Genomic DNA, 17,185 nt, shown 5'->3' on the forward strand with positions numbered 1-17,185 from the left:
TTACATGTGTATGGGTTTTACTTATAAACTCGTTATTAATTTTCTGTTTGTTTATAAAAAGATTCACAAACGCAATTTGTTCTCTGCACTTTGCGCAAAAAAATAAAAATATCATTTTGGGGAAGAGATCGTGTATGAATTTGAGTATAATACGATATATAATACGATCGTGGCGTCCTGAAATGTTAAATACATGTACGTGTATTTTTCTCATACCGGGAAAAATACTTTTTAAAAGTAAGAGAAATAGTGTGTAAAATGTTTATTATCATTTTGGGGAAGAGTTCGAGTATGACTTCTAATATAATACGATCGTGGCTTGGCTTCTGAAATTTAATAATTTCAAAAGGTTTTTAAAGTGTTATGCCAAAATAAACATTATCGGAAATGTTACTTGTTACTGATCCATGAGTAAAGCCAGTAAGTCGTCTTTGTGATTGTCTTCAATTAATTTTGTGTACCATCCTTGCTCAAACAATAGCCGACATGTGTTTCTTTAAGTGCATACACAAACATGCAGCAGACAATGTGATGGTTGATAAAAGATTCTCACAATTTAATAAGCATCAAAAAATGAAGGCTGCCAACATGTTTGTTGGGCATAGTGGTGTTATTAGACGCAATCAGTTGACCAGTAAATAATGTCCGCTTTATTAGCTGGAAATTGAAAGGGTATGAAATTGTACATGCATTCAGCTTTACATTTTTTTTAAAGTGACTTGTGACCATTGCAGGCCTACTGCACTTAGTTCTCAGGTTTTGCATGGGTATGGTGTTTGTTTATGAACTCGTTATTAATTTCCTATTTTTTATAAAAATATTTTACCGTTATGGAAAAGCAAGTTCACAAATGCAAATCATTCTCTGCACTTTGCGCCATGATTAGTATAGTAGTTTTCACACGTTCGATATTCACAAAATCTGAAGTAAAAGTTATATGCACGCCAAAAGCATGTGTTGATTGGTAATTATACTTGTTGTAGTTGTTCAAACGAATAAGCGTATAAGCGTTCATTATTGGAATTTGCAGTGGATAAATGTACATGGAAACGCATATGAGAAAATTTTAACAGTATGAAATTTGTATAGACACCGTTCATAGACCCTGGAACATAATGAACCGTACACATGCTTTGTGTTTCTTAGCCTAATTTTGCTATTCATTGTTTCCATTGAATTCAGACACATAATGATGTATGACAAAATTTGTGAATAGTTTAAATATGTATGCAATTTTTGCAATGGAATTACATATATTATGGATTAATTTCAAGCCCCGACAGTACGATATCAGACTGCAAGTAAACGGTGTTGATACTCAGTTCATGCTATATATTAGACATTGAATTCAGATACAATGATCAGAGGAAAAAATATTGAATATTGTAAAGCTGTGTGCAATTTTTCAGTGGAATTACATGCATTATAGATAAACTGAATGCCATGACGGCATGATAGTAAACGGTGTTGATACCCTGTTTATCATATACCGTAGACATGAATACATGTTTATATGCCAATGAATTGTTCTCTCAGAAAGTAAAATACTGTAGAACCCTGCATTAATGCGATCAAATTTTGTGGACCCCATTTACTGCATTATAGCAGGGTTCCACTGTATTTAAAATTTCAGGAACCATGCCATGATCGTATTATATACGAATTCATGCACAATCTATTCCCAAAAATAATAATACATTTTTTATACACTTTTTCACGTACTTTGAAGAAGAAAAAAATTAATGTGTGAATGAATACACAAAATTTCTGGAGCCATGCCAAGACTGCATTATATCCGAATTTGGTTATGGCAGGGCACATTATGGTGAGCTCACACTATATTGTTATTGACCTCAAGTCTACACATTCTAAAAGCATGCTTCTCACAGCATATTGACCTTGTTCTCTTGCCCTTGCATCAATTGTTGCTAAGTGTAGTTAGGGCACTTGAACTTGGCTAATCCTGTCACTAATAACACTACACTTCCTGGTAAGATCACATATATTATATCTACACTGACAGTCCCTGATGTGGAAAAAATATCCAGTCCAATTAATTTGTACATTTCTGCTTATAAACTGCTGATTAGTTGGTCATTTCTATTAATTCTTGTGACAGTAATGGGAGAGATCAGAAATTGTCATGAATTGGTTATAGCGCACATTATGCAATATTACACACAATGTTGATTTACTGATAATGTGGATAAAATTTAATTTAAACTACAATATTTACCTTCCTAAGATGTATTTCTTAAGAGCCTTTGATAATTAACATTTTGTTAATAAAAAAAAAATATTGTTTACACATTCTTAGTTTCTTATTTATTGTAGATCATACAAAATCATCCTAAGCATATATCCAGGCATTATATCTGGTTATATTTGTCAGTTTTGTATTTTATATACATGCATGTAGCATTAGAGATTAATATTACAATTGTTCTAGGAATGTTTAATGTAAATTCAACAAAATCTATCATACATACTGAATTTCCATTTTAATAAGAGGTAAAAGATGTATGGCATATGAAACAAGCAAAACTTAAGCAAGGATGGTTCCTTTAGTTGTAAAGTAACAAGTAAAGTGTTGCATCTGCTTGCATATCATAATAGCAGTGAGCTGTTTAGTAAGACAAATGGATGGTGGGGAGGGAGTTTCTTGTAGGACGTAATATCAAGCTCTTACTATATAAACCAGCAAGGATATAATACCATGTTGTTGTGTATATACAGATCTCCGGCATTGTAATGCATCAGTTAGGATCTATAACTGCTTTCTGAAAAGTATGTAAAATTTCACTCAACTGCAAATGCTCTTGCTCAAAAGAACTTGTATATGCAAAAGATATAAATTACAAGGAAACAGCTTTATGTATCATACATTATGATTACAGGATTGACCTTGTGATAAAGTTGGGGTTTTCGTTATTTCTTGTAAACATATTTACAACTTGTTGTTTGGTTCACTGTCAGATCATAGGCAATGGTCACTTAAAAAGCAGACATGTATTTCTTTGCAAATCAACATTTTTGGGGCTTTTCCCTGTGTTACCTGTCTGTCTTCCGGCTTGATGGTTTATGACCACTCTGGTTAGCAAATCTTCCTGTCATTCTTGAAGAATCTGCTAGCCAATCCCATGCATGGTTTAACCCTACCTGGTCATAGTCACTTGGATAGCTTGCAGATGCCATATTGCCATAGACTTTGAACTTCCTTATCTTGAAACAGGTGGTACCTCCACTGATAACTTTATAAACCCCTCATACGGATGCCATATTTATTTACGAAGAATCTAGACTATATATCCTTGGTAGAACATTGGTCAAGCATTCTGTTTGTACTTTTATTCTGTGTGCCAAAATAATTGACCACATGGACAATCTGCAATGTTGGAGCAGTTGACAAACAACCCTGAAACTATTAACCATTGTTATGTTCTGGGTGGCAAATTGTTAAGAATTGGCAAAAGAAAAAAAATATTTGTTCCCCATTTTTTTTAAGGTATTACGTTGGACAAGCTCACTGTTTTTGGACTAGTTAGTTTAAGAGTGGTCGGTCCATCAAACTCTCTTGTTTGTGAACGCTGCTTCACATCTGATAAATTTTTTTTAGAGATAGTAAATACACTGGTTTCAACAGACCTTTCCAACCCCCCCTTACAGAAATGTTCTCTCTGATCTTTTTTTTAATGGAGAATCATCTGTAAACTACAACAAAGATCAACAATTGACATACCCAGATAATGTGAATTGATGTACATGAGTACATAACTTTGCATACGGTCTGCCCCTGAAGATTATTGACCAGTCTAGCATTTGGAAATTTCTACTGGTCCAGTTCAGGAGAACCTTTGCCATGTTTGCAAAAAAGTTGTCACATCGTGAGGTGTATTGCATTACAAGTTCAATATCTCAATGTATTTCATGATATGTATTGTTTATTTACTGCTTCATATTCATGTTTTCTCAAGGTTGTACAGATATTAAGTTTGCATCTTGATGTTCTAAAATTGATTGCTTGCATTTGTATGCAAAACGTGATGCCACGATAATGAAGTTTCCCAAATCTGAAGGGAATGTCAGCTTTGCAACTTTGTTTAATTGTGAAATAGCCTTGTTGTATAATGTATTGTGAAGGGCAAGCTTCATCCTTTGTCTGCTGATGGGTCTTTCAGCTTTTGTCTCCCATCAGTGTAGTCCTAGTTTCCTCTGACTTGTCACCCCATTTTTGATATTTGGACATTTGAAAAGTAGCTGCTTACTAGCCAGCCCAGCAGACATGAACAATCTTTCACTGAGAAATACCAGCATGAAATGAAAAGGAATGATTATTTTCTCAGAAATTGCGATCATAGCATTCATTCTGTCTTTAATCCGCTGACAGACGAGACGAAAGTACATCTGCCATATGTACTTGCTTGTGCAGTTAGAAATAATCAGCAGAACAAACTTCAGAAACCTTGATTTGCAGGTGCATTATGCTAAGGCATATCAGGATCTTTGTTGTATGCAGTTTATATGGCAAACTGAGATTTGTCAAGAAGACAAACTTAACTTCATCAGTATGGTCAGAGGGGAAAATACAAATGTAGACCTAGTGGCTGCCAGAACATGTCCATGAAAAACTTGATTTTTAAGCCCCAACTTTTTTGTCATTGTCTTGTTTATAAAAGCACAATTTCTGTAATCATTTGAAGAGAAAAAGACCATGCTGCAAGAGAACACGTGAGACTAATTTGCATGGGTAAAGTATACAAAGTGAAGCAATCCAATTCATTTGAAGTTGGGTAAATGAGATACCTGTTAAAGGAATAAGTTATTATAGGGTAATTGCTTTGAATGAGAATGTTTCAGCCAACTTTATTATAGATTATTGGCTGGTCGTAAATAGTGGCAGCAATTCTTTGAAATCAAACTTTACACCAAGGGTAAAATGCAAAAACATGATTATTTCAGTACTTGCCATAGTGAGGAAGTGTGATTCATTTTTGAAGGCAAAATGTTAAAACAAACTAAATTTAATAATTCATGGTTGACAGTTTAACACAATATTGACATTAACAACCAAACATTTAATCTTGAAGCATTCTAAAATCATATCTTTGTAGTGAAAAATATGTTTGAAAAATTTCATGAACATTTTGAAGGTATGCAGGTTTATTGACAGAGTATAGTGAAAGTCACATAGGTGTTGGCTGCATGGGGAAATCACCATTGACAAGCTTTCAGCAGGGCATTGTATCATAGTTGCAGTCTGTTACCATTTTAGTTACAAGTGGGTGGAGTTGGTAATCTATCATTTATAGACATCTCAGCTCTTCAGTATAATGTGAAAAATTTCAAGAAGATACATTTTTTTATTAGATTAAAGTCCAGAAGACTCGTGCTATTCATGCAAATGATAGATAAACATAAAAGGGATATCTGTGTTTTTATCAGGAAACTTTCCTTTTTTCATTGTTTTTGCTCAACATTCAACCGTCATCAATTGAGTGCTCATGCTTCAACCCTTCATTCTAAAAACAAAAAGGGTAGTTGATGATATATCATTCTTTGCAATGAATACTTCTGAAATTCAGGAAAAGTGGCTTGCTGCCAGGCTCACACCTATTTTTTTATCAATTGGCTATGCTAAGAGGGTCAGTCTTCCCTCCGTAACTCGACTTCTTCATTAGAGAAGTGTTGTTAACTTTGGATTGTGTGTAGAAGCCTATTGATTTTGGTGTCAAAGACTATCCCGGACAATTCAACCAGGTGGATGTCTAATGTACTTTGTACCATTCAGTGTAATCTTGTTACACTTGTTGTTAATACAAGTGTGTGTGTGTATGTTTGACATTGGGTTTGGATATTAATGTTTGACATTGGGTGTGTATCGTTGACACATTGTGCATATGGTTGTCATAAGGCGTGTATATGTATGTTTGACATAGGTTACTTGTATATGTGTTTGACATGGGGGGGTGTGTGTATGTATGTATGTATGCATGTTTAACATAGTGTTTGTATGTATGTTTGACAGTGGGGTGTGTGTATATATGACATTAGTTTTCAGTATCATTAATTAGGGTTCTCGTGCTACTGGGAAAAAGTCAGGAGAAATGCTAGTTTTTTTCAAGACCGTGAAAAGTCATTGAATTTTGCACATATGGACAAAAGTCTGGAATAACCCGGGAATTTTCCTCTACAATGTGATGCCTGAAACAATTATGTAATTGAGTTGTAACTGAACTTATCATGAGTTAAATTTATTGAGTTCTAACCAGAATATTAGGAGGTTGCAGTATGGATCATTTGGGTGCTTGCCATAAATGTATTTGTTGAGACAATCCAAATGCTTTGTGGATTAGATTCAGTTGACTTTTTGTTTCACAGACAACTCGATATCCGTATGTTTTATACCTTTTATGGAAGGTATGAAAACCAGTCTAGCAACACAAGAGGCCAACATAGTGACGTTAAAGCATAGCCGCTTAGCAGATGGGCTAGCAAACTTAAACGTTAAATCGAGTTATGCCTGCATGAAATTGATATGAAAATTATATATTTTCTCAGAAATTGCGAGAGTATTAAAATAGTTGTCTTTAATCTGCTGAAAGACAATGAAACTAATGTATTGATGTAATTTGAGCTATTACTAGTGATTTCAATAGTATGTCGCATGAACACACATAATCTCACAACTGTCATTTTCAGATATTGTGGACATTTTTTTAAAATAAAAGTTGTATATTGGTTGTAATAAAAATACAAAATCGAAAGATCACAAAATTCTCTATATTTATTCCGAGACCAACTTCATAGTTTTGTTTTATCACCTGACTACCATGTTGACATGTGCTCTCTCACGTAGGGAGCATACGAAGCAGGGAACCAGACTACTCTGCTTGATGAATCAGATTGGCCAAGTTTCTTGTAGTAGTTCTCGAAATAAATATGTTGAGAATTATGTTCTTTGTGGTTTTTACAGAAGGCATCAGGCTTTCATTTAATATAATTTAAATTTTGTACAAAAACATTAAAAAAAAGTTTGTTGTTGATATCATGTAACAATTGGACTTCCGATGGCGTTGTTTGAGATTTGTGAAGTCATGTGACTAATAATACAAATGGCGAGTACCGGGTCAGGTTTCATCTATGCTGAGTTTCGTCTAGTCTATCAGTGGATTAAAGACATAGTGATTATAATACTTGCCATTTTTGAGGAAATAATTTTTCAATCGATTTCATGCAGGTGTAAGTCGATATAACCTAGTTTAAATTTGCTAGGCCAGCTGGTAAGCTATCTTACGGTGGCAGCAGATTCCAAATTTTTTATGTAATTGCTCTGGACCCACACTCCATCCAAAATGTTCTAATGTGAAAAATGTGCTTGGAATATTCGGCGGAAACCCAGATTAGAAGAATTTAGAGCTGAACTTTGATGTGAAACTATTACACAGTGACATGTAGCTTGAAGCATTGGTTTCAGATCTTAAATGGACCACAGGAGAAGTGGGAAATTGTCGTCCCTTTTATTATATATTAAGAAACGATAAGAGCCTATGTATCAATACAGGTTTGGGGACTGGATTATTGAACTACAAGAAGACATGTTGATTTTACAAAACATTCAGTCCTTGGTTACACAACAACATATAATTTTGAAGGTCTTTTGTCAAAATTTAAATCGGCCCTTTTGTAAATGTCTCAAAAATGATGGAATTTTTGACCAAATCATCTTAAGGAGTTTAGGTTGGGTGAAAAGTCTTGTTTGAGATTTTATTAGCACACATAATCTCAGTGTTAAACATTTTTTTTTAACAAGATAAGATTCTAAAAGTTTGCATTTATTGGGTTTTTTCATACTGTTTACTTTGTATAACATGCACATATTGCTCTAGAATTCTTTGAAATTAAAGTTTTGAAAGGAAACAAAATAGTTTATGCTCATTATGTTGTTTCCATGTAGCAACGTAATGCAGGTCAGCAAAGTAAAGTTAGAATTTTTATTCTGTACAATGAAATGGCTTTAAATGCCAATTTATAGGAATATCATCAAATTTGTTTTGTATGACTCATTTTGTTTGAACTTGATCATCTTTTCTGACATATATGTTTTGAAGAGTCTTGAAAGAGAAACATCTTCAGATTTGGAAAATACATGTTTTATAATCCAAAATGTTCTTTAGTTCCATTCATTAAGGGTCATATGCTAACCTTGAAAAAATTAATTTCATCCTGGGGAAAAACCCTGGAAATTTATATTTGGAAAAGTGTAGGAACCATGGATGTAATACTGTACCTAACTGTTATTAAATGTAATAGTGCATCCAAGTCTGATTAGATGCAATACTGTACCAAAGTGTAATTAGATCTAATATAGTACTCAGACAGATTATGTAACCAGCTTGTAGATAAATGAAAAGATCAAATGCATGTAGGTTAACATTTGAATATGGAAAAGTATACATTCTTTTTTAAATTTTATAGATGTTGCTACAAAAGCATTTCAGTATTTTTCAGGTTCTTTTTAGACACCATTTCAGTAATTTGACTCCATTACTGTTGCATTAATTTAGATAGTGAAGCTTTTTTATGTTGTAAATTTTCCTGTGCAGTATTCAGTCACCTTGCTGCAAAATAGCCATCAAAAAATCATTATCTGATAACCACTAAGTTGCCATGGAAACATTACATACACAGAATGGGTTCAAGGAGATTTCTGCTGATTTGATTCCTTTTGGCTGGGGAAATAGAGATAAAGTTGTGCTGTGCAATGGTTTTAATTTTACGTTGAATTATCACAGTAGGATGGCAAGCAGCATGATCACTAAACAAAACAAAAAGGCAAAAAAAATTATGCTTGCAAAGATTTCTTGTTTTAGCAATGTTTACACCAGATGAAAGCACCGTCAATTGAAGAGGTCAGGTTTAATGTCAGTGGGGAAAAACAGAACCTGTGAAGTTCAATAAAAATGATTGAGTAAATGAGATGTTCATTTCTTAAGTTTGCTTCCTAAATTTGTTGCTTATAGCATATCTTGTACAGGTTCTGGTGTTTGCCTTGTGAATATTTGTCATTAAAAGCAGGGGTGGGTGGGGAAACTCATCCAAGGTCAATCAGTCTTCTGGTAAAATCAGACAGTTTTGTAGAAGTGGGCATTAACATAGATTAACAAGATCCAGAATCCAGTTTTTTTCTGATCCTGCTGTTTTTACACCCCACTCTTACCCTGTTTGTTAGACTCCATCTCATTTGAATTGCAACAGGTGTATGTATAACAACAGGAACCATATGGTGAAGTCCTAGTCAGCAATGAGAAAGGAAACTGATTAAATATACTAACCATTGTTTCAAGTACTGCATGGGATTGTGTGCAGTATTATATGCTTGGTGTGACTTAAGTGATATGTCTGCCATCCAGGAATCAAGAAATGGGTTTACAAGCACTGGGAATATTGTGAGAGAATTGCAGTACAATATCTCCTCAAATGAACTTGTCCCTGACACCCACCCCACCTCAGCATCTCTGCAGTGACAAGAGGTGCCCTTGTATCAAACAAAGGAAATGATTAACAATACATTTGTGGATATAAATTTCTCCCTAACTTTAAGCCAGTTACGTATTGTGTGAGCTGATGCAGAGTGATCTACACAAAATTGTCGTCTCACCTCAACCACTCACAACGGACCACGTCAAAGTCTTTCTCTACCAAATACTCAGAGGTAAGTAGTAGTTTCTTTCTCATATGGCTAAGGTTGTAAACAAATTATATTACTGTGTCCTTTTGCATGTTAGTAAAAAGGTGATGAGATGGTCTTTTAGAAGATATATTGCTCTAAGCAGTTGGTTCAGATTTTCAGTTTAAATGTTCATCACAGTTTTAAGTAGGCCAGTTTATTTGGAGAATTTTTGCACCAAAGTGATCTTCTGTGTATTAAGATAATTTATTATTCAGTGTGCCAAAAATGCACAGTAATATTTATAATAAATATGTAATGGATCAACATTACTTTATATTTTCACGTATAAGACACATCAAACTGCACAGACCCAGCTCTGCCATTGCATTATGTGCTGGCAGATCTGGGTCTGTGCAGTCTGTCTGGAGTAATTTGTAAAGCAAACAGCATAGACCCAGATCCGCATGTGCATTATGCTATGGCAGATCAGGATCTTTGTTTTTTGACTTTCTGACCCTATTGTTTATTTGCTCTTTTTTCAGGTTTAAAGTACCTTCATTCCGCCCGTGTCATACATCGAGATATTAAGCCAGGAAACTTACTAGTCAATAGCAATTGTGTTTTAAAGGTAAGAACAGTGTAATTTTCCTTATCTAGGTGTACAGATATGATGCATATGTAGTTATCATATTTCCAGGAAATATGATTAAGTGGAAAATTACATGTGGAGTAAACTGTTTACCTAGATTCAGTATTTATTTTAGTTTGCCACTGAAACGTGTTTTATCTTATGACAGAAAATGCTCACAGGTATTGTCCTCATCGGGGCCCCGAGTGGCCGAGTGGTCTAAAGCGTTCTTCGTTACGGATCACTGCCATCTCACCGCTGTCTGCGTGGGTTCAAGTCTTGGATTCGGCTAATGTGGGTATGTGAGAAAGCTTGCCAGTAGCTTCTCGTGGGTCGGTGGTTCTTTCCCGGGTTTTCCCGGGTTCTTCCTCCACCATTAATACTGGCCGCCATGTATAGCCAATCGCGTGCTGAAAAATGGCGTTAAACCCAACAACAACAACAACATTGTCCTCATCCTTTGTCCCTGCATACATTCAACCAAATTTGCAAGAAAGCATACTGATAATGCCAATCTGCCTCCATTTATAAAAAAGAAAACCCTTTAAAATGACTCTGTAAAACCCTCAGCAGAATTCTGTAGAAAGTATCCTGGCATTTGAGGGCTTTTAAGTTGATATAAATTGTGCCAATCCACCATCAAATTTATCAACCATTACAAAAAAATAGAACTCAGAAAATTTATATATTGCCAGCTTTCTAATTTAAGCAAATAATGCAATATTACCATTCAATATGGCCACCATTTCTAAATATATAAAATACCTAAAAATAGCCTCTTCAAAAGAAAGAAAAACGTACAAAATTTCAACAAATTATATAGCAGGCCAATCTGTCATCAAATTTTGTAGCAGTTAGTCTGCCATGAAGTGCCTACAAGTTGATCCAATTGATGCCAGTCTGTCATACATTTTTATAGCAAGCATTCTGCCATGTAGGAACAGGTTTGTGCTAGTCAATACAGATGCTATTACAAAAAGTGGAAAAACTTTTTTTTAACTGTTTTAAAAAAAAACATATAATTTAGCAAGCTTAAGAGAAAATGTCTTAGCATGAACTCTTAGATTTAAATGATGCGCTCTGACATAAAATGTCCTCCATTATTACAAAAAATGTATTTTTAAAAAAGACTGTTATCTCAGAATTGCTAAATAAACTTTTACCAGATTTGACATAAAGCTTACTGGCATAGTGGCCTTTCAGTATTGTACAAAAGGTTTGGTGTGCCTTCAGATGAAGTGACAGCTTGAAACAAATTGTTTGAATAATAATCAACTGCATTTGGAAGAAATTTCAGCAAACCTCATCCAACTTGTCCAGATTTCTTAGCAAACTGCTCTTGTATTTCGCTGTCAGGCAGAGGGTGACTCCGGCATACTTAGATTTTGTTTTTGTAATCTGTTGGTAGCCCCTCGACTAATTTCTCTTGAAACCATTGTTGTGGGGGTGGGCAGAGGTTCAAGAAGTAGGACACTTTTTGATTATTTTTTTGTTCATTAGTTTTACATCTGTAAAGTATCAACCATTCCACTGCATATTACATTACAACATCATCATGTTACATTGTACCACTCCTGCTGACAAGTCATATTTTTCAGTTTGGTGGCGGGAGGGCCGTTGTATCATTTTAATATGCAGTTCAGCAGGTCTTTATCCAGTTTTCACCCTAGTTTGAATATAAAACCTGGCATTCTCTTGTTCCTAGTAGTTTTCCAGTCCATGGGTTGAATCTGTCCTGTAGATATGCCTTTTAATACATCACTATCTTATTTTAGGATAATACCCTGTGTTTCATCTCATTTCCAATTTTTAAGCATTTTTAAAAAAAAACAAATTGGTCTTGGACATTCTTTGACAAAACCAGTTAAACTTGAACCACTTGAATTAGATAAAACTTGGTAGCCATGATTTGAACCTGCCTCTGTGGATTTAGTATGTACAGTCATGATGAAGAGTGCACCAAAGTCATGTGAACTTGATCCAATTCCAGCATCACTGCTGCTTGAGTGCTTAGATCCAGTATTGCCTTCACTAACTGATATTATTAATACCTCTCTCTCATCCGGGGAATTCCCATCATTTTTCAAAACTGCCATTGTAAAGCCTCTGCTGAAGAAGCCAACACTTCGACCATAACGATTTAAAGAACTACCACCCAGTTAGTAATCTCCCATTCATATAAAAAATCTTAGAAAAGGTTGTTCTATCCCAGCTTGTATCTTATCTGAATTCAAACAACCTTCTTAACAATGTACAATCTGCCTATCGCCTTTGCCACAGTACTGAAACTACACATCTAAAAGTAGTTAATGACATTCTCTCTGCTTTGGATAGTGGAAAGATTACAGTCCTCACCCTCCTTGATTTGTCTGCAGCATTTGACACAATAGACCATGATATATTACTTCACCATCTCCAGCATGTATTTGGCATTCATGAACAGCCTTACTGTGGTTCAAGTCCTACAGGACGCAGATTGTGTCTGCAAATGGAATACACTCCAGCCCAGTTAATCTATGTTGTGGTGTTCCACAGGGGTCCGTTCTTGAACCTGTTCTCTTCATTCTGTATACTCAGCCGCTCTCAAGTGTCATTGATGATCATCCAGTGTCTCACCAGTTGTATGCTGACTACACCCAAATATACAAATCTAGCCACCCAACTGAAGTTGATGCTACCATCCAAGGTGTAGAGAGGTGCATTTCTGATGTGAAATCATGGATGATATGTAACAAGCTGCAGATGAATGATGATAAAACTGAGGCCAGTCTGATCACAACACAAATACTTTCTCATTCACATCCTTTACCTGAAACAGTAAATATCAGCAAAAGAAATGTTAAATTCACAGTCAGTAGGAAACCTAGGTGTTACTCTGGACAGTACCCTCACATTGCACCAACATGTCATGAACATATGAAGGCTGCATATCTTGAGCTGAGACGCATCAGCTCCATTCGCAAATATCTTTCAGTTGATGCCACTAAAACACTTGTGTGTTCATTAGTACTTTCAAGACTGGACTATTGTAATTCAATTTTGCCTGTTTCATCTCAATATCTATTCCACAAACTTTAAAAAAATCAAAACACATTGGCTCGGATCATACTTACAGTACCACGATCAGAGCACACCTCCCCGCTGCTCTGTACCCTACACTATCCATTCGATCCAGACTCAAACACACAATTTGTTCTCTGCTACGTTTCACTGACGGACTTCAGTCCAACATACCTATCCGACCTCACCCATGTGTACACATCAGCAAGATATTTACACTCCTCTTCTGACAATCGTATACTCATTATTCCCACTATGAAAACAAAGTCATATGGACAACGATCTTTTGCACATCAGGTCCCAGCAACGTGGAATGAATTTGCCCACCACATGTAGACATTAATACACAGTGATCCCATTCAAGAGTGCTCTTAAAACTCTCTTATTTCGACTGCAAGAACAAACTTAAAAGACGTAATCATGTTTCCTACCTTAAATATTTTCAGCATGTTTTTTATGTTTTCTAATTTCATGGTGTTTGTTTTTTGTAATCATATCAGTATGATTTTTTTATGTTAAAATGTTGTAAAGCACTTAGAGCTTCTAAAGATTAGGCGCTATACAAAGTCCTCATTATTATTATTATTATTAGTAGTATTATATATATATATATATATATATATATATTGTAGTATCATTTATTTTCGTTGGGCTAAATTTTCTTGGTTTTGTATAAAAAGGCATTTTTGTGGTTTTGCCTGTAAAAGTTTGCATATTAGTAGTTATTGAATTTCATGGTTTAACCTCTAAAAATACCCAAAGCAAAGAATGCAAAAGAATAAAACTATGCCAGTGCAAATGGCAGTTACTTTAATGTGTAAAGCAATACTACCACCTGTATGAGCACAAATCAAAGACCTGGCAAGTTCAATACTTAAACCGTGTTTTCAACCATATGAATAACATCAGTCGAAGACGACACAGCCAACACCACTAAAACAATGCTTTCATCTCTATGAGCACAAATATAACACCTGTCAAGATTAATCACTTTCGCCATGTTTTCGTTTGAGTGCTCAACATCTAAGGAAGCTGTATCAGCCAACAACACTAGTTCAGTTAGTTATTAAAGAAGAATTAGTCACACTTCCATGAGTGGTATGCTGAACAGGTCATGGATGCCATTAAGGAAAAAGATGTTACTAGTGACGCTGGGTGCCCCAAGTGGCCGAATAGTCTAAAGCGCTCACCGTTACGGATCACTGCCATCTCACCTCTGTCTGCGTGGGTTCAAGTCTCAGATTCGGCCTATGTGGGTATGTGAGAAAGCTTGCCAGTAGCTTCTCGTGGGTCGGTGGTTCTTTCCAGAGTTTTTCCGGGTTCTTCTCCACCATTAATACTGGCCACCATGTATAGCCTATCTTGTGCTGAAAAATGGCGTTAAACCCCACAACAACAACAACTAGTGACGATCAGTGCACAATATTAGTAAACCTTGAAACCTCATTAATCAAGCCAATTCATGCTGTAATTAGTGTATATACAGAGTGTTTCATTAATAATAGTGTTTCAAGAAAAAGTTAGTGTTTTACAGGATTGTTGTTTTTTTTGGATTGAAAATGAATACATAAAATGAAATGTGCTTTCAGAAGGATTTAAGTATTTCAACAAGAGTTGTACTCAAGAGAAAGATTTGAATAAGTATTAAATGTAATTTTTAAATACTGTTATTTTGTATTATTTTTACTTTCATTTTCAGTATTATTATTGTTTGAATACCTTATGCTTTTTCTCTTTTTTTTCCTCTCTGTCCTTACTTACCTCACATGTCGATTTAAGGCAGTGAGTATAAAATTACAGCTATTGGATACTTTATCGAACATGTGCATTGAAACAATATAAAATGATTTTTAATTCTTGTTTCAAAAGGCTAAAATAAAAAATAAAAACATGTAAAAGCTAATATTTAATTACCAGATTACAGTATTGACCTTAATTTATCAAATACTAGTAGCTGTGTTAATCTCTAGGAATCAAACACTTTAAGAAAACATGGGGGTTGGGGGGGGGCATCATCCTGCGTGACTCATTTTTTTATTGGGGATTTACATTCGTGGTTCGGGGAAAAAGCAAAAACCACGAAAATTGGCCCCCCCCCCCACGAAAATTGATGATACTGTGGTATATCTATATATATATATATATAGAGAGAGAGATTACCTGAATACAATTCTAATTATACAAGTTTCCAAATTTTTCATTAATGTTTGCAATTTTTGGCCTCAAGTGGGCTAACTTAGATGGTTTTTAACGTCACTTTTAACACTTGACTGACTGGTTCACACCAAGGAAATTGAAGCCAAATGCTTTTTACAAGACACTCCAAAGGAATCAACAGTCTGACCTTGTGTATTAAACCTATGATTTTTAATTACATTTTCAGTACTCTGACAGCTGAACTACCAAGCTGAGGAAGTGGCTGTGCACTTGATTTTTCAAACATAACTCTAGTTTCATGCAAAACTGTAGCTCAGAATTTTTTTTATTAATTGCTTCCTATACTGATTCATACATTCATTGATTCATCCATTCATTTCTTAGATATGTGACTTCGGTCTGGCCAGGATAGAGGAGCCAGATGAAAGCATTCACATGACGCAGGAAGTTGTCACCCAGTATTATCGTGCCCCTGAAATCCTAATGGGAGCTAAGCATTATGACTCGTCTATAGACATTTGGTCTGTTGGCTGTATATTTGCAGAACTCCTTAGTAGAAGAATTCTCTTCCAAGCCCAAAGCCCGATTCAGCAGGTAATGGATCCTTGCAGAGTTTTATAACCATATTGGCTCATAGGAATGTAATATTTGCAGCTTCCAAGATATAAAGAGAGTATAAAATTATGTATATTAGAATGATAGATCCTTATAGATCATCCTTCAGTGACCACATTAAGACAACAGTAAATGACATGGCCTGGATTCAGAATGAGTATTTTGTTTTCCAGTCACAAATGAATATTTGATTGCTCTTTATTGAAAGCTTGATCTCAAATTCAAGCAAGCTTCTAGGCCAGTTTCCATGGTGAGTCTTTAGACAAGGTACTTTACTCCAGTTGTCTTAGCACTTAATAACCTACTTATGTTGTTGTGTCATACAAAAGACAAAACTTTACCACATGCGCTAGAATTCCAGATGTCTCACCTGTATGTATAAGTGAGATAACCATGTTCTACTGAACAAAAATATAGAAAAAGTGAAGTTATTACCCATACTTATAAAATTAAAATCATATGAGCTAATCAAGATATCAGGTTATAACATATTTAGTATTTTACATATACATCACACTGTAATATTTTTCACATGGCATGTAAAATCATGTGGAGCATTACTGAAAATCTTTCATCAAGGCAGTCATTAACTGGATGAAAAGACATTGCGATTTGCTAACATTTTGTGAATTTTGTACCTTGCAGTTGGATCTCATAATTGATCTCCTTGGGACACCAAGTTGTTCCGACATGCAGACAGCTTGCGAAGGAGCAAAGTCTCATATTATCCAGCAGCCTCACCGACCCCCCTCATTAGCAGCTCTCTACACCCTCTCCAGTCAGGCAACTCATGAGTCTGTGCACCTCCTGTGTAGAATGCTCTTATTTGATCCTGTAAGTTTTTCCTTTTGTAGTAGTGGTGCATAGGTCTAAAGCTCACTTTGTTATCATTTCTTTGTAAAGCTATTCAATATAAAACTTATTTTATCAGCCAGTTAGCTGTTCAATATTTCTGAAGCTAATTATATTGTCATATCTCAGCAAAGCATAGTCGATATATAGTTTATATCATTTAAATACCTTTTTTGATTATGATAGCACAAAATACTATGTTA

General features: G+C 35.1%; 1 protein-coding gene across 2 annotated transcripts in view; it reads left to right on the top strand.

The window, feature by feature from the left end:
- LOC149775912 (serine/threonine-protein kinase NLK-like) overlaps positions 1-17,185 on the top strand; it is an 86,685-nt gene that overhangs the window by 40,079 nt on the left and 29,421 nt on the right. For both annotated transcript variants that reach the window (XM_089943750.1, XM_089943751.1), the window contains exons 4-7: positions 9,606-9,712; positions 10,213-10,298; positions 15,900-16,109; positions 16,776-16,964. In XM_089943750.1, the coding sequence (XP_089799876.1) occupies positions 9,606-9,712; positions 10,213-10,298; positions 15,900-16,109; positions 16,776-16,964 (592 nt within the window). The remainder of the gene's footprint in view (positions 1-9,605; positions 9,713-10,212; positions 10,299-15,899; positions 16,110-16,775; positions 16,965-17,185) is intronic.

This window comes from Sinohyriopsis cumingii, chromosome 19 (genome assembly GCF_028554795.1).
Source record: "Sinohyriopsis cumingii isolate HCF-2022 chromosome 19, ASM2855479v2, whole genome shotgun sequence".
NCBI classification, from domain to species: domain Eukaryota; kingdom Metazoa; phylum Mollusca; class Bivalvia; order Unionida; family Unionidae; genus Sinohyriopsis; species Sinohyriopsis cumingii.